At 45.8% G+C, this 25,252-nt stretch overlaps 2 protein-coding genes across 2 annotated transcripts; one reads left to right on the top strand and one right to left on the bottom strand.

Moving 5' to 3' along the window:
- Window positions 1–2,010: 2,010 nt before the first annotated feature.
- mto1 (mitochondrial tRNA translation optimization 1) lies at window positions 2,011–7,841 on the top strand. The gene is made up of 13 exons (XM_039764738.1): window positions 2,011–2,262; window positions 4,102–4,377; window positions 4,453–4,652; window positions 4,735–4,852; window positions 4,936–5,225; window positions 5,943–6,055; window positions 6,190–6,380; window positions 6,463–6,593; window positions 6,674–6,878; window positions 6,949–7,120; window positions 7,197–7,306; window positions 7,377–7,534; window positions 7,606–7,841. Exons 2-13 carry the CDS (start codon window positions 4,179–4,181, stop codon window positions 7,720–7,722), a joined length of 2,004 nt encoding a protein of 667 aa, XP_039620672.1. The 5' UTR covers window positions 2,011–2,262; window positions 4,102–4,178; the 3' UTR covers window positions 7,723–7,841.
- Window positions 7,750–24,658, bottom strand: LOC120536411 (serine/threonine-protein phosphatase alpha-2 isoform-like). The gene is made up of 7 exons (XM_039764740.1): window positions 24,504–24,658; window positions 16,760–16,891; window positions 16,439–16,669; window positions 15,958–16,062; window positions 10,623–10,846; window positions 10,400–10,534; window positions 7,750–8,412 (listed from the first exon to the last, which is right to left on the bottom strand). Exons 1-7 carry the CDS (start codon window positions 24,556–24,558, stop codon window positions 8,302–8,304), a joined length of 993 nt encoding a protein of 330 aa, XP_039620674.1. The 5' UTR covers window positions 24,559–24,658; the 3' UTR covers window positions 7,750–8,301.
- Between the last annotated feature and the right edge of the window lie 594 nt (window positions 24,659–25,252).

The raw sequence follows: 25,252 nt of genomic DNA on the forward strand, positions 1-25,252 counted from the left end.
ATGTTTGTTTTGGGCTCGGTTTTAGTTACTCGTTTCTTATAAATCAGAACTCATGTTGGCCTGTTTTAATGTTAAATGATTGCATTTCAGTTTTATTTGTCGCCAGTTTTCATAACCAGCCACCAGTTAATAAGGAGGTGCAAATGTCAAAGAAGCCTCCAGCTCGAAACCTGCATGGAGTATCGGGGTTAATAAAAGCTTTAGAAATAAATGAGAGAGAAGGGAAGGACCGTAAAACATTACAACAAAAGAGCAATCTGGACGAGAAGAGGCCATTCAGTCCAACAAAGCCTGCCAGTCCTGTCCACCTCATTCTTGTAAAATAGTTGTGAAGGTCCCTAAAGTCCTCCTGGCCACCACACTACTTGGTCACTTGGCCCACGTGTCTGTTGTCCTCTTCCTGATGTTCGTGTGAGATTCACACTTCACAAGTTTCCAGCCGTGTCCCCCTGTGTGTTCTTGATGAACTCATTTTAAAGTCGCCGTCTCAATCCACTGAGCTCATTCACTTCATAACTTCAGACACTTCAGTCAGGTCTCATCGTAGTCCTCTTGTGCTTAAACATACGCATAAAGAAAACACAAAATGTACAATATGATAAAGACGCGTCTTGGAAGAGTGAATCTGTGGACCCCCAGGGCCCGAGCTGAGTACCTCCGCTTTATAGTGTGCAAAGGTTTTGAAAGTTGGCAAACATGGCACGGTTTACATAGTGCCAGTTTGTGATCCTTAATAACAGGCATCCACAGGGCCACTTGTCAGCTGATGGGGATTTGGATAAGGACAACAGGCAGGGGCCACCGGTGGCCTGCTCTAGATGTGACATAATCGGTGTAAATGTGACAATAACCTTAAACTAAACTAATCCGGGTGGTCATCTGAAACGCTCCGTAAGAATATAAGGCCTGCTGAGCTAAACACACTAATCGGGAGACACTCGCAGAGGTCAATGGCTGTGGCCGAGGAGGCGATGGCACCTCCAAAAGTAGAGCAGGAGGTGAAGAGTCAGACGTGAAACATCAGAGAAGAGAGCAAAAATAAGCAAGACCTTCAGCTAAGCCAGCGCTGAGATGATGGCAGGTTCTCATTGGTCTCTTTTAAATCCAAGAGCGTGAACATCAGATGGTGGCCATTTTGTGATGACGTCACGCATGGCATCAACACCAAATCACATGATCGGTGTCCACAAGAAACCAGCTACATCAATAGTGTGGAGCCAAGACATGGCGTAATTGTGCCTGTGACCTCGTCTGCATGTCTATTTGGGGACGCTGCGTCTTCTTCATCAGTGTAGTGGAGTGTAAAGCAATCTGTGCTGGCATCACTGGCCGACATTCAACATGGTGCCACGTTATGTGCACACAAGCATGTCGAGTCCACTGTGACAGCAAACACAGCACGGTTCCAGAGGGCACAAAATGCCAAACGAAATTAAGATGGGCATGTGTTAATGTCATAAGGGCCACTGGGGAAATGCCATGGCACACCAGGTAATTATGATGTAAAAAGGCACAAAAGGAATAAATCCACACCCTGTCGCTCAGTCTGGGACCAGTTCATCCATGGTGGGGGCTCAGGGGTCTACACTTTACTTTGTATTTTTTTTGTTTTTTTTTACCTGTTCATTAAAATGAAGCTTCATATAAGTGAATATCAAAGTAGTTGGCAGAAATAAGAATCACAAGCGCCGTAAAAAAAAAAATACATATTGTACAATCATCACAAGTAGGAGCTTAAAAAGCGGAGTTTCTTCCGCCGGCACGTCGTCCCTACGTACTATGCGGTGACATAATTGAATCAACGCCTCCTTTGGAGTTCACGCTGATAACGGACTAACGCCTGGAGACGGACCGGGCTGATGGCCCCGTTACATCTTTGGTGCGAGTGGAAAAGAGCCATGAACTGGAGTAGAGACCGCAGCCTCCATGTCTGGGGAGATACGCAGTCGGTCCACTGGGGGGCGCCAAACCACTGACGAGCGCCGCCCGCTTAAAGCCTGCCGTATTCGGCAACTTACATTAAACCAGGCGCCAATGACCTGACGGGAGGACAGACGGAGGGACGGAATCGGACTTTTCTGCAAAACACTTTCAACCGCACTGCGCCCTCTTAGTTTTTATCTGTTCATCAATTCTAACGCTAATGCTCCGCCCATCAGCGCGCGAGAAATATGGCGTCATATCTGGTTCCGCCAGCGTGACCGTCTCATGGGTACATTTGACAAAACGCGCAGTCGGCGGTCAGTCTTAAAAACCGGCAAGGTGAGTGTGGCGTTTGCCTTTGTGATTTGTGCCAACGTTGCTGTAATTGCGCCGTAACGACTTCGTCCTGCTGATCGAGAGCTTTGGAGTTGTAGTTTGAGAAAAATGTTGACGTGTGCGTGAAGTCAGCGCGAGTAGGTCGCACTTGTCGGTCGATTCAGCGGGAGCTTCAGAGACACCAAAATCTGTCGGTAGCGCAGGCCTTTGGGTCCCCAATCGGATGCCGTGAAGGCCGAGACACAGCGGGCGGAGGGCTGGCGTTCGTATTGTCGGCTTTGTGCTGCGCAACGACTGGGCCGCCACATCCCCTTCGAAATCTGACCGTTTTAGCCGCCACCAAACGACAGTTGCTACAGTGTCCAGTACAAATGACAAAGGCAGGAGGCACCTGGACAGTCCAGTCGAGACACCGAGCGGGGCAGATTATGTACTGGACTCGTGTTGTGGGACCCAGAAGTTTCCCATTCGTGTTCAGCACATTTGAACATCTCGCTACTTCAAAGATTTGGGGGGGTCCAGCCAGGTGACCCCTTTTAATCAAAGGCCACCCATCAATGAGTCCAAAGAAAAAGATTAGGACTGGCACTGCAAGTCGTCACCATGGAAGATCGTCGAGTCCGAGCGCAGGGTCCAACATGATGAGTCACGAACGAGAAAGTTAAAAGGCTAAAAAATAAAGAATTCAAGTTAACTATTAGCCGTGTTTCAATTAAATAAAATGTGTTTACTTGTGCCAAGCAGTTTATTATTTGTGGTGCGGCTCACAGGACCCGAGGACCCAAGTGGTCAAGGGGATGCCCACGTAGAGGGCTGTTTTGTCGTATGGTGCCTGCTGCCCACCCTGACCTGACCTTATTTTTTGTGCAGCGGAATGCCTTGGCATTTCTAGGGGTGCCTTGAACCCTCATAAACCCTCGTTGTGGTGCCAGCCCGATTGCCAAGCCCAGTAAATCTGGCACACAATTCAGTAACAGAATCATAAAATGTTTTTTCAGTCATTAATGTCGCTGTCACATCCACAGAGTCATCAACGTGCCCCGCATCTCCAGTGCCATCATGTCAAGTAGGACCACCTGATCTCAAAACTTGAAAAATCTCCGAGTGCCCTTTACAGTGCTGCCCACAATTAAGAGACTTACTCAATGAAAAGACTTTGAAAGATAAGATTTGAAAGCAAGAAACGTCTGACAAGCGGGCAGGGTGTGGCACCTCCGACGTTTGTGTGGACAGCAGTGAGCTGCCGAGGTTAGGGTCCTGTTAACCAGAACATGAACCCCTCGGGCACACCGTGGTCAACTGAAGGAAAGCCGGCCGGTTGGCACAGCAGCTTGAGATGTCAATAGTAAGTTGAAATGCTCGATTCGAAGTCGTCGAGGTTTCACCCGCGTGTGCGCTTCTCGCCTCAGTAAGGCTGACGGTGTGGCAGCCATCGAGGATGGCGTGAGCTCAGGACTGTAACCCTCGTGACACGTGCAAGTCCCTGCGCTGTACTTGAGCGATGGCAGACATGCCTGGCAGGCGCCAAGGTGGATGTATAAGAAGGTTTGGACCTCGCGCATCTTCTGTTGGCGTTGCTCCGTTTCTCCATAAATGAGATGACTGCACTTGTCTGAGTTCGGGCCTGGTCCTTGCAAGTGCCCTCAGTGGGGGTCCTGCACCCTGCCAGTGGTCCAGGCGCTGGCCTCCTGCTGGTAGGACTGACGTTGCTTTACTGCCCAGTGTCATCTCCAGGACACTGCGGTTGGCTTGTCTTGTGGACCCTCCTTCTGGCAGGTTGCACTGGGTGGTCTCCGGGTCATTGTCACCTTTTTGATGCCGCGTTTGTTCTTTCTTTAACAGACGTTTTCTTGCAGACCCGCTGAATCCCGGTCACCTATTTGGATTGATGACCCTGCCGGTGGTCTTTGACGACACTGATGCTGCCTCGCCGCTTTTGTCATTGTCACCGTGCTCGCCTCCAGTTCCTTTCCACAAGGCTAATAGGACAGAATGTAAGCGGTGACCAGTACGATGTCATCGTGGTGGGCGGTGGTCACGCAGGCACCGAGGCGGCGGCGGCAGCAGCGCGGGGCGGAGCGCAGACTTTATTGGTCACTCAAAAACTCAGCACCATTGGTGAGATCCTCTTGGTTATTTAGAGCCAAGTGCCCAGTGTGGTTGTCAAGCTGATGGTCTTCATCTTTCTTCTAGGGACGCTTTCCTGTAACCCATCGTTTGGTGGCATTGGGAAGGGTCATCTGGTTCGGGAGGTGGATGCACTGGATGGTCTCTGTGGACGCCTGTGTGACCAGACGGGGATCCACTTCAAGGTCCTGAACCGCAGCAAAGGGCCGGCCGTGTGGGGGCTGCGGGCGCAAGTGGACCGTCTGCTGTATCGGAGTGCCATGCAGGTGGGCAGCATTTGTACAGATGGCAGGGCTCTGCGCCACCCCAGTGTACTCACTGTCCACCGGTGTCCTTCTGCCCGTTCAGAGAGAGGTCTGCGCCACAGCGCTATTGAATGTGCGAGAAGCCTCGGTGGAGGACCTGATGGTGGAAGACCCCGATGCCAGCAGGCCAGGGTTAGCCAGAGTGACGGGGGTCCGTTTGGGTAAGACAATTGGCTTGGGAACTGTCTGTGGGGCACCATCGCACTTTCTAGGCCTTAACTGCTGCTCGTCCTCTGTGTTCCAGGTGATGGCGCCATCGTTCTGGGCAGAGCAGTCATTTTAACCACGGGCACTTTCCTCTCGGGCTCCCTGAAGTTTGGTACCAGTAGCGTCCCTGGCGGCAGGCTTGGAGAAGCCCCCTCGGTCGGTCTGTCCCTCTCCCTCTCAGAACTGGGCTTCACCAAAGGCCGTCTGAAGACGGGCACCCCGCCACGCATTAGAAAGGAATCGGTCAATTTTGACAAGCTGGAGGTCCACCATGGCGACGAGCGCCCAGTGCCATTTAGCTTCATGAATGCGGAAGTGGCAATTGAGGTGAGGATGCCCATGCAGCCTTTCCAGCTGTCCTGTGTGAGTTCAGGTGGACCTTGTGCCAGTCTAACTTAGAAATGTTTGAAGATGGCACTGGTGGTCAGGGTCTGTCCTCGGGGACCCCAACCGATGTTGCCACCAGTGCGCCATTCTTTCCTTGAAGTGATGTCAATGTTTAGTTACTTGGCCTACAGGTAATGCCAGGGCCTTTCTAAATATTTGTGTTGTGTGCCACGGCTGTAACTGCTGACGTTCGTTTAGCGTTTGTCTGTTTTATCGACTCTTTAATTATTGGACATGCTGAAGATTAGCCGTGCAGGCGGAGGTGCAGATGGCACTGGAGGCTAAAGGACAGCAGCCGATCACCATGGCCCTGAAGTCTCGGCCCCTCTTTAGGTTTGGCAGCATTTGGATGAAACTCGGCCGTGAAGAAGAACCTTAAAGGTGATGGCGAAGAAACCCTCAGAAGCTGCAGCTTCTCCGTACAAAAAGGACAGCCGCCTCAATCCCGCGATCGGCTGCCGACGCTTTTCTTGTCTCACTTGTGGTTTTGCTTCATTTTCTGGACGAGGTTGTTCAGTCGTGAAGCTGTTTGAGGCGGGCAGGCGGGCGACGGCTCAGTTTCATGGGTCGTCTCAGGGCTGCGCTTGCCGTCCTCGTCTTGTCATTTCTGTGTTGTGTGTCTCAGTCTGACAGCTGACTTTTGTCCCCACTGACCAGCCCAGCCAGCAGCTCCTGTGTCACCTGACGTACACCACACCGGGGGTTGAGGATGTCGTGCGGGACACCCTGGCAGCCAATGATCACGTCCAGCAGGACACCAAAGGCCCTCGGTAAGTCCCCGCGTCTTGACTCCCTAATCGATTTAGTGCCTCTCTCTCTCTATACGTTTGGTACTTTGCCCACTGTGTCCTCCCCAGTCCAGGTCACTCCATCTTGCTGTACGTCCCTCTCGTGCCCAGTACAGGTACTGCCCCTCCATCGAGTCCAAAGTGCTCCGCTTTCCAGGCCGTGCTCACCAGGTGTGGCTGGAACCCGAAGGCCTGAACTCTGAGCTCATTTACCCACAAGGCTTGTCGATGACCATGCCAGTGGAGGCGCAGGTGGCTCTGCTCCGTCACATCCCGGGCCTCGAAGCCGCAGACATTGCAGCTGCAGGTGCGGATGTGTTTCTCGGGTGGGGTTGGAATGGGCCCTGACTAGGACCCGATGACGTGAGCCCCCTTTGTGTCCCTACCAGGTTATGGAGTGCAGTACGACTACCTGGACCCTCGGCAGCTTCACCCCACGCTGGAGACCCGTAAAGTGCAGGGCCTCTTCATGGCCGGGCAGATAAATGGTACCACGGGGTACGAGGAGGCTGCTGCACAGGTAGGGCTGCATTTGGATTCTGAAGAGGCTGCTGTTGTGACAATTCCCAAATTGCTTACCTGGACGTTGCTGTATTGCAGGGCATTGTGGCTGGCATCAATGCATTTCTGCATACCCGTTCACTGCCACCCTTCACCATAAGCCGCACAGAGGGCTATATTGGGGTACTTATCGATGACCTGACCTCACTAGGGGTCACCGAGCCATACAGGATGTTCACCAGCCGGGCAGAATTCCGAACCATACTGAGACCAGACAACGCCGATCAGAGGTTGACAGAAAGAGGTGAGCGGGCATCACCAGTGACTCCTTGGAGGGCTCCAGCATCGCTCTTGATCTTGCTTCTCTTTTCCAGCTTATCATCAAACTGGCTGTATCTCAGGTGCCCGGGTGGTGACTGCCCGCCACATAGCCTCACGCCTTAGCGAGGGCATCTCGCTGCTCAAGTCTCTGTGTCTGTCCAGTTATCGGTGGAAGCAGTTGCTGCCCGAGGTTGGCATTAGCCAGGAGCGGAGTGGACACATGAGGTGAGAAACAGTTGCCCATTTCAGTCATGAAGCTTGAGCTCAGGGGCGCAGATTTTCACGTGTGCCCCTCCTTTAGCGCCTTTGACGTGCTGCAGTACCGAGGAGTGACCCTGGACGCTTTAGCAGCTGTGTTTCCACAAGACCTGGTGCCATTTCTGGACCTGTCGGATCGAATACAAGTTGAAGGTGAGTGCTGTCCCCGTCCTGCCCCTGTTGACAACTAACCTCAAACTTACTTGCCCGCTTTATTACCCAGCGCTATATGAACCGCACGCCGAGCAGCAGAAGCTGGACATGGAGCAGGTGCGCCGGGATGAACAGCTGGTCCTGCCTACGGATCTCGACTACCTTCACCTACCTGCCTCCCTGTCCATTGAGGCCCGCGAGGTTTTGCATCGTCACCGCCCTCCTACGGTGAGTACATGCCGGGGGAGAGAAGGGTGGCATTGGGTGGCCTCTGGTCTCATTTTTGCTCTCTCTCTCAGATTGCTGCAGCCTCTCGATTGCCTGGCGTTACCCCGGCTGCCATCATGCACTTGCTGTACTTTCTTAGGGCCAGTGGGCAGCAGAAGGAGGCAGGTGGGCCGCTAGTGGAGCGATAGCAAAGGAGCAGAGAGCGCAGCCACCCATCACTCTTGGAGCTCTTTATTTAGTGGTTTTTTCTTAAACATGTACAGACTCACTCTCGCAACACTTTAAAATAAAATCGACAGGAATTCAAGTCTCTGTGCCCGACTCTCCTGGACCCACACAGGGTGCCGAGGTCCGTGGTGGGGAAGGATGTGCTTTTTCCTCAACAGAGGAGAGTTGTGTCCCCTCTCCATCCTGCATCTGTCACCCTGAGTGATGGAGAGAACATCTTGTCCTGCGAGGGCAGCAGCTTGACATGATGAGGAGATTCAGCGGTGCTCACACACCAGTTTGTCTTGCTGGTGCACGAGATCAATGTGGAAATTAAAACTAACAAAGTGGGGAGGCTTCTTGACGTTTGCTTACTTTGCATCTACCTGCTACTCACACGATGAATGTGGTGGCAGTGGCTGAGCGGTCATCAGCAGTCTGTGGCCCTGTCCCTAGGAGGCCAGGTCTGGAGTCCTTGGCTCCGCCTCACAAGGCGGAGTCAGGCTTGACAGCTTATTGAGGGTGGTGGTGGTGGTGGGGGGGAGAGAGGGGGCAGGGTGTTATTTCTTGGGTTTGGACTTCGCCGAGTTTCGTGGTGGTGTCACGGGCCGTGCTGAACCCATACCACCGCCGCCATAGGAGAAGAGTTTCTTATCTGCAGGCTTGAGGATCTAAAAGAAGAAGAAGAAGAAAAGAAAGACGTCAGCGTCTGAAGGCCTTCCTGATGCAGGATTCCAGGAGCGTGATGCTCTCCGGCACTCTGCTCTTGTAGCCTCTGTACAAATCTCCCCAATCCATTTACCTAAACTACATTTACGTAAGCGGTGAGACGGTCGTGTAGTTTGACATCCCCATCGGCTCAGTCAGACCAGCCTGCAACTGGTCCCTCCATCTTTGATTTGTCTTGATTCATGACAATGGGAATGCATTTTCCATCAAGCAAACTAAAGCCAGGCCTGCATGTTTATGGTACCTGACAGACCGAATGGGAATGGAGGGACAAGACCGTAGCTGGACTCGCTCGCCATGCCTGAGAAACCTTCAGACAGTACAACAGCAAACCAGCAATATTTCAGAAATATGAAACTATGCTAAGAGCCAGAGGTGGGCTTGTAATCTCTCAGTCCGTTGTTAAATCGAACCTGCTCAAAGCAGTGTGCTCATCTGCTGGCACCGGGGACCACAAGTAGTGTGTGGCGTCCATCTCTCGTGTTTTTAGGATTGAGGTGGTGGACTTGATAGGCATTTGTAGTAATTGGCACTAGCTAAGACTCTCGTAGACAGATGCTGACCCAAGTAACCTCGTTAATCTGAGTGGGCAACAGTCGTGGTGTGAAATGAGTTCTTAAAACACTGTCAGAAGTACTGGAAACAGCACATTCGCCTGTCTTGTACCAACTCCCATCCTGGTAATCAATGCAGCGGCGTGGACTACGCCAGTCCTGCCCGATTCACATCGGTGTGGTCAGTGCTGGCTTTTATTAGACTGCTCAAGTGTACACCTTGAAACCACAGCCCAGCGTAGAGCCACTTTTACCTTTTCAGTGTTGCTAGGGCACATTTGAACCCATTTATGAACGCTGTCACCACAGTCGTCATGGCAATGACTGCAACTTAAAAACGAGAGCAATCGCTCATCCACTGCCTTTGTCAAACTCTTTCATAAGTTGGTGTCACACAGGATCTTTGAAGTTGTGTGGCATGGGGGCTTCCTCATATAGAGGATCAGAATAACAGTAGATGTTTACGCAGCCCTGGAAGCCACAAACTTGCTATGTAATTATTTTGGGTGGAGGTCTCCACAAAGATGTTCACTTTGACACAAGTGGGAAACAATCTAAAAAGCCGTAGTTCATCACTCATGTAAAAGAGGTGAAAATGATTTAATGGTATTGATCAAGGGGATACTCCCTCCTGGTGATTTCTGATCAGGTACTTCTACTAGGCCCGCCGGCCGGCCTGTGACATCACTACTCAGATCTCTTCAATGAACTGCCTGCCTTATCGTGCCATGGGGCGACCTTTTGTTTTATTTTAATATAAAATATTTGCACTTCTCGCTTATAAAAGATACAATGTGACTGTTCCTCTCAAAATTGTCACAGCACTGTGCTGCCCCCCCAACCCTTCAGATGTCAGTGCTGGCTCATCTCTTGGGGCTCCAGGTTTCTACAAACAGGCATGGCAATGGTAGCTGTGCTCTGTGCAGCAGCTATGATCTTTCGCTTTCTATTTTTCTGCCTCATCAGCACAAGGTCACAACTTCTCAGATATAAAGTAGTGCAGCAGTCTGCCTGCTGGTGGCATTCATGGTGGTCTGTTAGGCTGCACTTGCCTGATAAATTTGCACAAGTGAAGCACTTTCAGGCAAGATCTCCATACACACTCATGGTGGATTTGAATTGTCTGAAAATGACTCTGAAGTGTCAAACAATTCAAGAAGGTATGAGCCGAGGATCAAAATGGAGTCACGTTTTATGTGCATTATGAATGTGCCCCATGTGATCATTTGACCGGGCTCCTATCTAAACCTTCAGCTGGCCAGCTATGATTTGCCATTTCATCAAAGAATTGACCACGTAAGCAGACCATCCACTAAAGTAAGAGTGATGGGCTAAATCTTAAAACACAAGCCGAGCTCTCATCTGTGATGCTCACCTGAAACGAACACATGAGGGTCTCATCCACAGTCATCATTGCTCCAGCATTATCAAACTCGCCACAATAATTGGGTGCGGAGAACAAGGTGACCAGCTGCCTCTTTGCAAAGAATTCATAGCCATCTTCTACCACCTACAAAGAAAAACGGCAGACTGTTAGAGCACAAGCCAAGCTAGTGCCCGGTGCATGATGCCTCTGGTAAAGGCTTCACAAAGCTCACCTGATGTGCCCTGCAAATGAGATCCATATCATGTTTGTGCAGGAACTTGGCCACAACGTCTGCTCCAAATGTGAAAGACACCCCCCGGTCATTCTCGCCCCATCCCAGCACATCTTTATCAGGATCAGCCCAAAGCAGGTCACACAGCAGGCCCTGATCCGGAACATCTGTAGGCCGCATGACACGACGGACCTGCTCCATGGACTGGAGGTCGGGAGACAAGCCTGTGGGGTAGATACATTGAGGACAGGGATGTCAGTGTCACAAGTTGTGGCTTGTAAAAATGAAATGAAATAGCTCATGAAGATAATTCCAGTACCAAATTCAAATATGCATTAGTAGCTTCTCATCTTCCCATCTGTTATATGGCCATCATAAGGAGCGCCTTTCTGGTCCCAGACGTGGCTGCCTTGCAGCCCCTTCACCTGTAAAGTTCTCCTTACCATGTCTCACTCCAGTGAACAGTACCCTGCTATGTCCAGATTTCTCCATAATGGTTTTAGAAACATCCTACAACCCTCTAGCTGAGATGCTGCACACAGCTCTCCAAAAAACCCAATGGCGCCTGCCACACCATCTCGCAACTCTCTGCAGTCTGAACACACCTAACTGGCGACAGTGTGACTTAGGAAAAGTAGAACACAAAATGGATGACTTGACTTGGGATGCCGAGCAGCGTGGAGGTGTAACTTTTGTAAAGGGAAACGGACTGGAAAAGTGAACCATGCACTAAACTTTGGTTTTTGAAAGGCGTCACGTAAGCATTCTGATGGCTCCGTCTCCATTTTAAACTTGACCCTGTGTTTTGATACAGTAAATGTAGCCCGGCTGGGTTAAAGTGTTCTTATTGCCTCATGCACAGTCCAGTGCAATTCTCACAAGAAGTTAGGGTTAGGCTTAGGGTTAGGGTTAGCACCTCATCTCAAAACACCTGCTGTGCCTAAGCCTAACCCGGCCTGGAGAGCTTGTGTGGTGTGTAATGCCGGCGCTCACTTGTACTTGGAGAACAAATTAAATACAACACGAACATGGAAGGAATGCTGGAACAATGGCTGCACTCAAGAGTCAGTATTTTTTCTGATAGAAATGAATGTTTTGTGCTCTATTACATGCTTAATGCATTCGATTTATGGAGACAGACTTTGAGTATCAATTTAATTATCTTTGTGGCATATGGCAATAACGCAAGTCAGTCATAATTCAGTTAGGAGAAAACAACATGGAAAAAAAGCTTACAAGATTCTAAGAAAACTGGGCTTTCTGGAAATCATTTTGTTATAAAGAGAGGATTCTGACCTAGCAAATGAGATAACAAGGCTGCCATGCTGTGGAAGGACTCCGAGTTAAGAGCTGACCGTGTGTCATCAGTGCACTCAGTAGAACTCCAGACAGAGAACCCGAGGCAGGCTTTGAAGGTCTTAATGGCCAAATATTCCAGGTGACAGGCCTGGCAAAATATGTACTTTTAATTATGTAAAGGTGACGCGTCTGTCCTGTTCAAACTGACGCCAACTCTTTGATGTCAAGTCATTTTTCAACATTTGCGTTATCAACTATACCTGCAGGGTAAACTCGGTTCACTTACTGAACAAAAACTGTGGGCTCCGAGTTTCCAAATGACAACAGTTGTGCTTGTACAGTACGTCATACACAGCGAGTTTATCTTGCACAGACATTTAGAAAGGTGTTACCTCAAAGAGCTATTAATCGAATTAGAAGGTGGATGTGCGAGAAAGTCAAGGCTACAGCCATATTAGGTTTTATTTCAGGAGTGATCATCAATAGGATAATAAAATATAACTTAAAGATTAAGACTGGTTTTACAATGAGTATTTTTTGTTACAGCATGTCACTTGGGCGGCTGCAATGGCTCAGTTTCAACCAAAATATTAAAGTTCTAATAAGAATTTCAGAGGCTCCTCACTACAGATGTTTCCTTGGCACCAGCTCTGTTTTATACACATTCACCAATCCTGGGAAAACGTCATGTAATTTATTCACTCTGCAACTTTTTAAACCAAGCAGCACTTCATCTTTTAATAACCTCAAACTGTATTTACCTCCTCATAAACCAAACTGCTGGGTAAAGCCAAGGCTGCATGTATTTTGACAGAGAATGTTTGAAAATGGCAGGCCTTCCTATCTTGCACTGCCTGTGAGTGTTTCAGGTTAGAGTTTTTGGTAAAATGCAAGACTGGCTGTTGATTTGCTGTTCAGCTCACACATCACACAGCATCTGAAGAGTTGCTCGAATTATTTATTGTGAAAATAAACGAGTGATCCAAAATCGCCTCCGACTGCCAAATGTCTTTTATAATGAGAGAAGGTGAAAGGTCAGCGTTACCATCACATCTTAGTCAATTTGCACAACACAGTTAACTCCAAATCCTCCGACTGGGAGCTGCCACTCGTAATGATGTTTGTGCGAATCCTCCATTACACATGAAAGCAGTGTGAATTCATATTTTAATCACTGTTCTTAATGCACTGCACCTCCTCCTTGACTGCTCCCTTTCAGCTAAAATAGGTTCGACTTTTTCATTTTTAACAAAAGATCACCTTTTGGCATTTAGAAGTCTGGAGCTTTCCAGCCATTTTATGCCCTCCAGCTACCACTGAAAAACAACACTGAAAGCACTGCAGAGACGCTTGTTTATCATGTTTCTATTCCCATGGCTTTATATTTTCTTTTTCTTCTCATCTTTGGCATTAACTTGGGCTGTACTGTAGGAAGTGTCCACTGGAAGCCACCATAAATCTCCTCAACCGTCTTTATATTCATAAGCTCATCCCACTTTAACCTTTGTTATCTATCATGAAATTTACCTTTTCGAAATAAATTATTTTACATCTTGCTGAAACACTCATGATTCACATCATTACCATCTTTAGGTCCTACTGGAGGATCTGAATTATGAAATAGTATATGCCAACACACCAAGGTAGAAGCCACAGGGAGTACATCTATGAATTTCCGCTATTGTGCTCGAGGACTGGTTGGGTTTATCCCGTATTATTTGCTAAGCTCACCCCCATTTCTACAACACCCCAATTTAAACCTTGGTTCCCTGTTACTATACAGGGAGTGCAGAATTATTAGGCAAGTTGTATTTTTGAGGATTAATTTTAATATGGAACAAACACAGTGCTATCAGTCAATCCAAAATGTTAATAAACCTGAAACCTGAATGTTTCACAACGGAAATGTGAGTGTGAACATCATCAGGGGAATACATATGTGCGCACAATTATTAGGCAAGTATTAGTGTGCAGATTTATTATGCAACTAAAGGAAAAATGAAAATTTTCCCATCTCACTTGTTTATTTTCATCTGTTATAGTGAGAATAATAAACAAACACCTCAAAATGTACAAATAAACATCTCTGACATTTAAAAAAATCAATCAATCAATCAATGACCAATATAGCCACCCTTCTTTCCAATAACAGTCATAAGCCTTTCCATTCATGGAGTCTGTCAGTTTCTTGATCTGTTGACGATCAGCTTTTTGTGGAGCAGTGACTACAGCCTCCCAGACACTCTTCAGAGAGGTGGATTGTTTTTCTCCCCCGTAAATCTAGCGTTTAAGAAGTGCCCACAAGTTCTCGATAGGGTTTAGGTCAGATGAGGAAGGGGCCATGTCATTATTCCTTCATCTTTAAGGCCTTTACTGGCTGGCCACGCAGTGGAGAACTTCGATGCAAGTGATGGAGCATTGGCCTGCATAAAAATCATGGTCTTTTTCCTGTATCACTGTTTGAAGAAAGTGTCTTTGAAAAACTGGCAGTAGGTTTGGGAGTTGATTTTGAGTTCATCTTCAATGCAAAAAGGTCCAACTAGCTCATCTTTAAAAATACCAGCTCATACGTTGGAGTGGAGCTCTGTGCCCATTACTGATCCACAGGTCCATCCATCTGGTCCATCAAGAGTCACTCTCATCTCATCGGTCCATAAAACCTTTGAAAAAAATCTGTCTTCAGATATTTCTTGGCCCAGTTTTGACGTTTCAACTTATGTTTCTTGTTCAGTGGTGGTTGGGTTTCAGCCCTCCTTACCTTGGCCATGTCTTTGAGCACTGAACACCTTGTACTTCTGGCCACTCCAGGTAGGTTGCAGCTCTGGAATATGAAAGTACTGGAGGATAATGGGTTCCTGGTAGCTTCACGTTTGATTCTTCTCAAATCTTTGGCAGCTAATTTGTGTCTTTTGTTCTCAACACGTTTCTTGCGACCCTGTTGACTATTTGCAACAAAATGTTTGATGGTTCTGTGATCACACACCAATATCTTAGCAATTCCAAAAGTGCTGCATCCCTCTGAAAGACTTTTTACAATTTTTGACTTTTCAGAGTCAGTTAAATCTCTTGTTTGGCCCATTTTGCCCGAGGAAAACTAGCTGCCTAATAATTCTGCACACCTTGATATAGGGTGTTGATCTCCTTAGGCCACACCCTCCCTCATTACACAAATACACATCACCTGACGTGCTTAAATCCAATAAGCATTCAAGTTAATACAGCTTGGAGTTGGAATATACGCATTAAAAATTATGATATGGTCAAAATACTCACTTGCCTAATAATTGTGCACACAGTGTACTTCAGCTGAAAGTTAAAGAATGCCTCAGACACAAACCCAGCGCCTGGCTACCTGTTTGAGCTCAAATGTGCTCTGTAAGAGGCAGCCAGTCTTCATATGAAGCAGACTCGCATTACAAGGAGACATGCCAGAAGGAAAATGGTTTACTTCACACTTAACTGCTGAATTCAAGTATCTGTTACATTCATTGTGCATGGCATCATGTGCTTTGGTCTGATCTATGATCTTGAAAATGGGTGCATCACGCTAAAGGTTCAACTGCACAGCAATATGTAAAGTCATCTGAAAAAGTGCAATATGCATGTCTTCGTCTAAATGGGTTTGCTCAAACTCTCCTTTTTCCTCAATATACAGTAAATTTGCTTTCTAGTCTTTTCTTTTGCTAAACGTCTACGTGTATATTAAGCAGTCTTACCCACTAATTGGAAAGGTTAGCTCATAAAGTCCCATCAGAGTAATGCAATCAAAATTATCAATATTTTTATATACAAAGGTGAAGATTTTTTCGTTCTGTGGATGATACGTTTTTCTATTTATTTTGTTTCTCTCATTTCTGTCATTCACATATGCTGTACGTGACTAAGTTAATTTTTTCCTTTTGGCATGATAAAGTTTAACTTTCATGTCACTCTTGGGAGTGCACACTACATCTAAGGACTTAGCCAGGAATTCTGGAAGCACTTTCTCGAATCCCAAGAGCATAAGCCCACCCTCCAGCCAGGCAGACAGACGTACCTCCATGGCAGCAGAAAATCTTCTCGTCCACAATTGCCGCTACTGGCAAGCAGTTGAAACAGTCCGTGAAGGTTTTCCACAGCTTGATATTATATCTTCGCTTGCCTGTGAGGAGAGAGGAAGAAATGCGCAAAGGCACACTTTTAAGAAGAGCAAGCATGTGCAAAGGCTGCTTTTATTTTGGGATCTCCATCAGTAACAATCAGAGAATCGATTCTGATGAAGAATCGGACGCCAATTCATTCTGCCACTGCATTTACCCCCATCCATTGCCCCACTATAGACAGGCTTCAAGTCTCCAACTACCAATACAACTTAAAACTAACCAGGCGAACTTTAAAGATGAAATAACATTAAGTCAGTCCAGATAAAAAACTGCTAAAACGGATTCTATTTGCTCAGCTTCATCCCACTTTGGCATGGATATCCGGGCTGCACAAAAATAGTATCTGTAAATGAATATATACAAATAAATACTCACACTCGTCATAGAATCCATAAATACGGTTGATTGATGCACACTCATGGTTGCCCCTGAGTAGGAAGAAGTTTTCTGGGTATTTGACTTTGTAGGCAAGCAGCAAACAGATCGTCTCCAGCGACTGCTTCCCACGGTCCACGTAGTCTCCAAGAAAGAGGTAGTTGCTCTCTGGCGGGAATCCGCCATACTCAAACAGTCGGAGCAAATCATAGTACTGACCATGTACATCCCCTTAAATAAAAAGGACCAATGGAGCTGAGTGAGCAAGAGAGGTGCACCAGGAGACAAAGAGAACGGTCAGCAGGTAAATCATCAACTCACCACAAATCTTTAGGGGGGCCTCGAGTTCGAGCAAGATAGGCTGGCTGAGGAAAATCTCACGGGACTTAAGACAGAGGCCACGGATCTCATTTTCAGTTAGCTGAACATTCTTTCCAGGACGAGAGCCTTTGACTAGAAGCAAAAGACCTTGGTCAGAAATGTTGAATTTCACCTAAGACTGTTCGATCACTCAACCCTCCTACACAATGGAACTTTAGGAAACATATTAATGTTGATACAAAATACCGATAAGCACTACTTTACACACAAAATTAATCCAAGTGTATTTTCTGAATGTCTAATTGTCCCAGCAAGGTCCACTCAAACTGCACTCTGGGACGCCACCATGCTCTGTAGCAGCACCATATTCTCCACAGGACAGTCTCTCCAAATATCATCTAAAAATGTTCCCCTGGTTGAGAAGATTTCACCATGAAAACTAACAAAATGATTGTTTGCTCACTATGTAAACATGGCCGGTGTTCCACATCGGCACTATTTTCATGCACAAACACCGGAGGCCTCACATATAACGCTGTGCGTAGAATTCACACTAAAAAGTGGCATACGAGCAAAAGCGGAAACGTGCGTACGCATAAAAAGATCCAGATGCACAAAGCCGTGCGTAAGCCAACTTCCACACACTTCTGCTCCATAAATGCCAGTCAGTGTGAAGTAACACACGTGTATGCGCTTGCCACCCCACCCTGACTCCACCCAGAATTCCACATATTTTACAAATCAATATAAATAACCCCTTCCATTCAGTTTTTGGTTAAAAGACAATGGCAAAAGCACGTGGAAAAAAAAGAATTTCAGTGAATGCAAAGTGAAGGTGAGGAAAAACGTACTGTTTGTTGGCTTACGCAATGGTTTAAGCAACAAAAGCATGGCGGAGACACTCGAAAGTTCAAGTTCAGAAAGTAACATAGTGCCCAAAATAAAAAAAAATAATTAAAAAAAAGTGGTCAGATATCACAGTCGACGTGAAAAGGCAGCCTGCCGTCTGCTTATCCTGTTTCAGACAACATTACAAGCGCTGGCCCCCGCGGTGACGGTGCTGCTGTGCCGAGCTCGTCTTCGGACGCTGGCAACACTCACATCTCTGCCATCTGGCTGTGTGCAGACGGACACAAAGTGCAATAGTGGATGCTGTGGCCAATGAACGAAGAAATAGAAGGGCTGCATTATGTTAAATTGACCACAATTTAAACGAACTGGTTAAAAAAATCAATGCTGCATCCGATTTCCTGTTTTTACATTCACACCAAGTTGTATGCAACGCTTTGGCTGATCATTTAGTGGGTTAGGCGGGTCATCATAGTGCATCACAATGCCACATGCTTTCTGTGGACTATAGAGCAGTATGTTAATAAAGTGGAAATGCATTCTATAAGCAAATTCATCCTCCGACGGCGCCTTTATAGTGCAGCATCGGCGCTGAGCGACACGACGGATAGATTCTCTTTTCTTTACATGCCTATGTGAGGTGACTCGCTCTGCTTTATGCTGCAACTATTTAGAAGAAGCACCTGTGACTGTACAGAGTTGCCGTTTTTATAGGTCCTCCAGCTATAGATGATGTAATGGCAGCTCAATCTTTTGGCAATTCATCCCTGGCTGATGCAACTTGTCCAGCGCCGTTGCCATAGCGATGTACACGCAGTTGACCACTCCGATTACATTTGGAAAACTGGACATTGCTGTGAATTGTGCTTCGATGTTTTGCAGTTCAAACAAAGTGTAGGGAAATCTTATCTGTCTGGATGACAAGCGGATTATACCATCCTATACCGCTGGCATGGCACGACTCAGTGATGTTTGTGAAATACCCGAGTGGTCGGCAAGTTCACGTTGAAAAGCTCCTGTGGTTAAAAACTGGAGAGTGGACAGAAGTTACAATGGAGCAGGTAGAACTCGAGTCCTCAAAGTCTGCCTTTGTAAAGCTGGCGCCAGTTCAGCACACAACGCCAAGAGGGGAGTTCTGGGAAATCTAAAACGACTAAGAAGCCAGTCATCATCATCATCATCTCTAAATACAAGGCGCTGTCTTCGAACAACACTATAGCAGCTATGCTCGTTGGAATAGTTTGGCCATTCCGTGCACCATTATATTGTTACAGAATGATTACAATCAAGTGAATTAAATTTGTACGACGATGTGCAATTAATTTTACTGTATTTGATAAATGCCACATCACTGATGCGAATATGAAAAAGAAAAGTAAACGACACAGAAACAGTAGCACTGCTTTGACGCTGGGTGTCGCCAGTTTGTAAAACGTGTGTATGAAAGGTAGGGGGCTACCATGAAAATGTGTGTGGCTTTAATACATCTAAGTGTGCGAGGATACGGGAGAACGCAACATTTTTGTGCACTCATACCGTTTAAAGACAAGGCCCCAGATGAGGAAACGCTCAGCACAGGACATGACATCAGTACCATGCGAGACCCGATTTCTTTAAGCAGTCTAACAATTGTTCTTTCAGGGATATGAAACCAATCAAGTTCAGTATTTTTCAATTCAACATTATTTCTTAACAATACACAATATATAAACATTTGCCGTAGGCAATTGTGCTCCAACGTCCAGTGATTTTTATAAATTTTAAAAATATCTTGCCCACACCGCTGGAATGACATTGGAATTAAAAGAGCAGGGGTCTAGCTGGAAAACAAAAGTCTTACAACTTACCAAATATGCCCAATTTCAATTTCAATTTCAAGCCAAGACAGTTGTTGAGTACGGATTCTTATCTTGCAAACACACACACAGTAAAATAGCTTACACGGTCATTTTTTGGTTCAAAAAACATCAATAGTATGAGAGTCAGCCATTTTAAAAGAAAACCGGCTGTGCCCGCCACCTCAGCACTTAGTCTTCTGTTAACCTTTCACCTCTAAAGACGTGGTTTTCATCCAAATCAGACCAAATCACAGAAAACTGCTCATGTCACATGGCTTGTTTTGCTTGGATTTACTTCCACATGTACGTGTGAACTCACACAAGCGAATATCCTTACCTAGAGAAGCAGGGCCGGATTTAGACTTGATAAGGCCCTAAGCTATTTGAGACGTGCAGCATTGGGACAAATAATGCTGTAGTATATTTAATTTAAGTACATATGACAATTGCTCACTCGGACAATTTGTTTTGGGGGCCCCCAAGAAGGCGGGGGCCCTAAGCTATAGCTTGTATAGCTTATACATAAATCTTGCACTGTAGAGAAGCAGGAATATGCAATAAAAGTCATTTTTTCCATATCTCTTATATTTGTCACAAACATGTGTGGAAACACAAAAGGCATATTTTCTTTTACTGAAACTGAAAAAGGACGTCTGTGGTAAGTTTTAGTCTTTTATTTTCCACTGTCGTTTCAGGTCTCAGTGTTTCCATTGTATACCGCCAGTGCCGTCAAGATACTTTTTAAAATCTATTGAAACAGCTGGACTTGTGTCATATTGAATTGTGTTTCAATGTATACATTGAATTGAAAAATACCAAACTTATCCTTTAACTCAAGAAGTTCGCACTGGTGGGTAGCATTGGGAAGAAAGGGTCGCAGAATTTCTTGGAGTACCACAGATTGATGCTGCAGGTTAGTCTGCTGAATATGCTTGCCAGTTGCCACCCTTATCTCTTGTGAGTGCTCTAAAATAAACCTTCAGTACAAAGTCTAACTAATTATGACGGACTAGTCTGTTAAGTGGGCTTGCTGCCTTTATTTTGTGCAGAATTGCACGTTCACTCTATTTAAGAGATTTATACTACGGGCAGCAGACTTGTGACTTAGTCATCTCATGGATATAAAGAAAAAAAAAACCGACAGCCTTAAAATCCTATATAAAAACAGGACGGATTTGCCAAGTTATATTCTCCATTGCACAGCACAGTAAAATCCTCCTTTATGTATTTACATAAAAAGGAAGGACTTCTGCAATGAAAGGTATCTGTGCTCCTTCAAACTTCTCTCACGTTTGTGTGGACGACCATCCTGTCCCCTCACCTTTCCAGAATGGAGCATCCTGGAAGAGCAACATCTGGAGTTCTCCTAAAAGCTGCCTATCAAGTGCTGTGCTGCGTAAAAGTCATTTGCGTGTGTTGCAGAACCACGTGCTTGCTACAAGAGCGAATAACAAGATCTCTGACAGCTTAACAATGTGCCTGTTACACTTGTGTGGTAACCTGCTTATTAAGATATCTAGTAGGCTCGCTTTCCAAAAAAGGAAACATTGCCGACAAACATCAGGAATTTAAAGATGTGCAAACTGATTTACGAGCATTTTGCTAGTCTTGCTTGTCTCCATTTTTATATTTAATATCTAACAAATTGTCAGAGCAAGATGTTAAATTTCAAGAACTGCTCTGTGAAGAAGTAACATGTAGAGCTTGCAATGACACACTTGTCCATAATAAATACATAGATGTTTAAATGTGATTATGGTAATAAACAATTTGGGACAACTAAAAACATGCCAGCTTTGCAGATGTCCTCCCACCAGAACAAAGCTGTACCAGAGTGGGTGGCCCCAAAATTAACTTCCGGGCGAGTTACAGAATTATTTAATACTAGCTGTGTAAGCCGGTGCTGTAAAAAGATCTATTGAAATCGTCAGGAAAAAAAAAATTGAAATGTAGCGTCTCTCTGCTAGGAGGATTCGTTTTGCTGACGCTTCTCTCTTTTCTCTGCATCTTACTTTGGCAACAGAGTCGCTTATCTCTTCCGACTCGTTAACTTGGGTCGCCTTGCCGTCTCTCTGAGCCTCATGCTGTAGTAGCCTTGCAATTCCGTACCAGACAGACAGACACTTTACATGTAGACGTTATTATATAAGACAATGTGGCTGCAGAAGTGCAGCGCATTGTTCTTACCTTTGTCTTCTTGTCAAGAGGTACAAGTTGCTGCCCATACAATGAGCTTTCCGCTGCTATCATTCATCCTTTATTAAGCCACTTTATGCCTTACACATATACACAGGTAACGTAGTCCTTTTGGATTTTGAATTCTACAAATAGTCAGTCATTTTCCAACCCGCTATATCCTAACACAGGATCACGGGGGTCTGCTGGAGCCAATCCCAGCTAGCACAGGGCACAAGGCAGGAACAAATTCCAGGCAGGGTGCCAGCCCACCGCAGAATTGCTACAAATAATCATCTCAATTTAGGATCAATTAAAAAAAAAAAAAAACCTTCAGCGAGTCTTCGAGTGGATTTAAATATGGAAATATTTATACAGTCTCCGAGTTAAATGGAGAAGATTCAAGCAAGGACAGAAAATGCATTTATTTTTGAGCTTTTATGTAAAACTAAAAAAAATATATTTTTCTCATAAGTACCTCACAATTTGTAAACAAAACGTTCCATATATAAAATTATTCAGTGCAAATTCAAAGACTGTAATATGTATATACCTATTTGAATTATTGTACAAAATTCAGGTCTTCAATAAAAAGATCATCAGACTTATCTTTTACAACAGAAGTGGCAGCCCTAATTACTATTATGTTTTTTTAAAATGACTCCGTTATTCCAGAGGCCTGTAAAGTCCCACTTGAAGCAGCCATTCCTGCAGTCCTTCTCTACTTTCTCATGCTTGGCAGATCCTGCTAGCTAAAGGGCTGCTTTGCTGTTGAGCACATGAAAACCATGGACTTCATTAGTGAAGTAGGAAAACTGCCACATACTCTCTTTCTTTCAGTGGATGAAGTGGCCAGTGAACTGGCATCTCTGAATCGTCAATTTGTTTCCAGGAAAGTGTAACAAGTCGCCGATTTCCCTAAAAACTTATCAACTCAATTACTGATTTGAGAGATGAAGGCTATACAATGCGCAGAATTCCCAAGAAATGAAAGATGTTACACAAATGTACACTGACAGAAGGAGAGGTGGAAAGTCCAGATACACACCTGCTTACGATGACAAGGACATCATTGGGACAGCCTAGCTATTAGCTAATCGGATGAGCTTGACGAACTGAATGGTGTCCCCTCGTTTGTCAGATTGATTATGTTGTTATGTTCTAAGGACTTCAGAGTGTGTGCTTTGAGAGACGGATGTCTCACAGGTCATCAGATTTATTAAACAGAAGACACCTAAAATGGTGTAATCTGTAATACACACAAATAACCTCACTTCAGACTTAGAAGGGAAGGGACAAAGTGAAAGAAAACTGTAAGGACCACTCAGGGATGCTGGACTTACAGGCAGTTCTCAAAAAAAAACAAAACGATTTGACATTAGATGACTGGAAGAGATGAATCAAAGTATTTGGATAAAGTGAAAACTGTGTGAGATAAAGAATAAATTAAAGATTGCTGGAAGAGTTTGTCATTAGTCAAGCATTCTTGAGGAAATGGAATGATGATGGCAGACAACAAATGCAAGGAATGCAGAACGTAAAAGGCTAAAAGTCTATTTTACAAACACATGCCATTCCCAATGGACACTTAACTAGGGCCACTTTCATCATTCAGCAAAACAAGGACCCAAACCACACCTGTGAGCTTTTTAATATATATATTTACATAAAGTCTTTGGTGAAGAAGCAGTCAAGTCTACGTAGGACTGCCTCAGATGTGATGGACTGACCAGTACAATCACTCCATTGAGCTTTTGTGGGTGCAGTAAAATGCACCCTAAGCCAATCACAGCTATTGGCAGAACTACATGAAGTGTGGGTGAAAGTTACATTTATTTATCTGGCCGACGCTTTTAGCCAAAGACACTTGCAACATTTTCAATACAATTGGTTACAAGTCTTTTGTTGTTCCATTTGGTGCATAGACGGGTGAAATGAGATGCTCCGGGTCACACAGTGCCTGTATTGGGTTTGAACCTAAAACCTCACAGTTTGGAATCCAAACAAAGCCTTAGATCGATGTGCCACACTGCCTGCCTTCACCTAAATGTAACAAGGAACTGCACATCACTTTCGCTGCTGCACATGTGGGATTCTTGAGGAACATAAAGCTTGAATAAATGTCATTCTGAACAGAAATGAATGTCCAAACTTCTGAACGATGGTGTTGTGGCACAAACCAGTCTGGCACTGGGCAGGATGGTTGCATTCCATCACAGTCTGCCAGTTGAACTCGGGGCTAAAAGATGGTTGGGATTAGTCACACTGACCATGTGGCATACCATCTCATCCAAGGCACGGGATGCTCAAAGAAACAGATGTATGGTAACCCCAACTCTGACACTAAAACGGGGTTATACAGCAGTCCTGGCCTTCTTTCCTTCATTTCAATCATCTCTCCTTCTACTTCAGGACTGAATGATGTCCACTTCTGGCTCCTAAGCCATTCATTCGCTTTCTAAACCGCCTGTCCAGTTCGCGGTCGCAGCGCTGGGCACACGACCAGATCAAATCCACCAAACTAACCGTTAATGACTCTGTTCTGGCCCAAAACATACAATAACATGACGGAAAAATGCACATATACATTAAATTCAGCCATTACACACTAGAGCACTAGCAATCGCAGCACGGAGCTTAAGTCCACATAAAGCGGCGTGTCGCCAGACTACCGAATTTTACTCCTCTAACAATAGAGCCGTTAAGCCGGTGTGCTCCTGGCAAGTAACCCGCTTAAATCCTGCAAGCGCTGCGTGGTGATTTAACGTCGCGCACGGGCGGGTCACCTTTCTCTCCCCGCCTAGTTCCTCCCACCCACACCCCCTCACTCTCCATCTTAACCGGTTTCTATATAAACCCCAAGCTGCGGCCCCGCCACTTACCCTCAAGTAGTCTCTGGATGATGGAGTCAATGTTAAGCTTATCTGGTTCCACCATGATATCCGCGTGCGTGCCTTTCACGGCGTTTCCCCTTTTCCAACGGTTCCCGGCTACTACTTCGCTCGTTCGGCCTCCCAGGCAACCAGATTGCGCCTGCGCAACGAGGTCGATCGGTCCATTAACGCCCACTCAACGAAATTACAAACGTTGATTGGTCGCAAACGAGGTAACGTCTGGCGTTTGAACGACATTTGTGAGACTCTATTGGTAACCGCACGTGTCATTACAAACGTCAACAGTTTTAGGGTGGGCAAAGTACCCGACGTCAATAATGATTAAATGAACCAGGGTTTGACATCGCTGCATCATTAAAACTGTTTTATACATTTTCTGAATTATTTTTTAAGGAACCATTTTTTTTCAAGTCGCGATTACCCAGTTCAGGTTTGCGAAGCTCTTCAGCCAGCAACGGAAGAATCGGGGTCAATCCTGAATGGGGCGGCAAAGCACACTGACGTACAAAACACGTTTAGTCACTCAGGGCCAATAAAGCGGCTTCAATTAGCATAACAACGCATGTCGGGGGATTTGGAGTGAAACATCAGACACGAAAAGCAACTCATAGCACTTGAGGCTCGCAGTAACTTCCTAGGCACTTGGTTAGGTATTCTAGCGTTATATACGCGATTTCGGTCGTATGTTTACATTTCATTACACCAGTTTATCACTTTTAAATCGAACTTAATCTTGC

Source organism: Polypterus senegalus, chromosome 10 (assembly GCF_016835505.1).
Source record: "Polypterus senegalus isolate Bchr_013 chromosome 10, ASM1683550v1, whole genome shotgun sequence".
NCBI classification, from domain to species: domain Eukaryota; kingdom Metazoa; phylum Chordata; class Cladistia; order Polypteriformes; family Polypteridae; genus Polypterus; species Polypterus senegalus.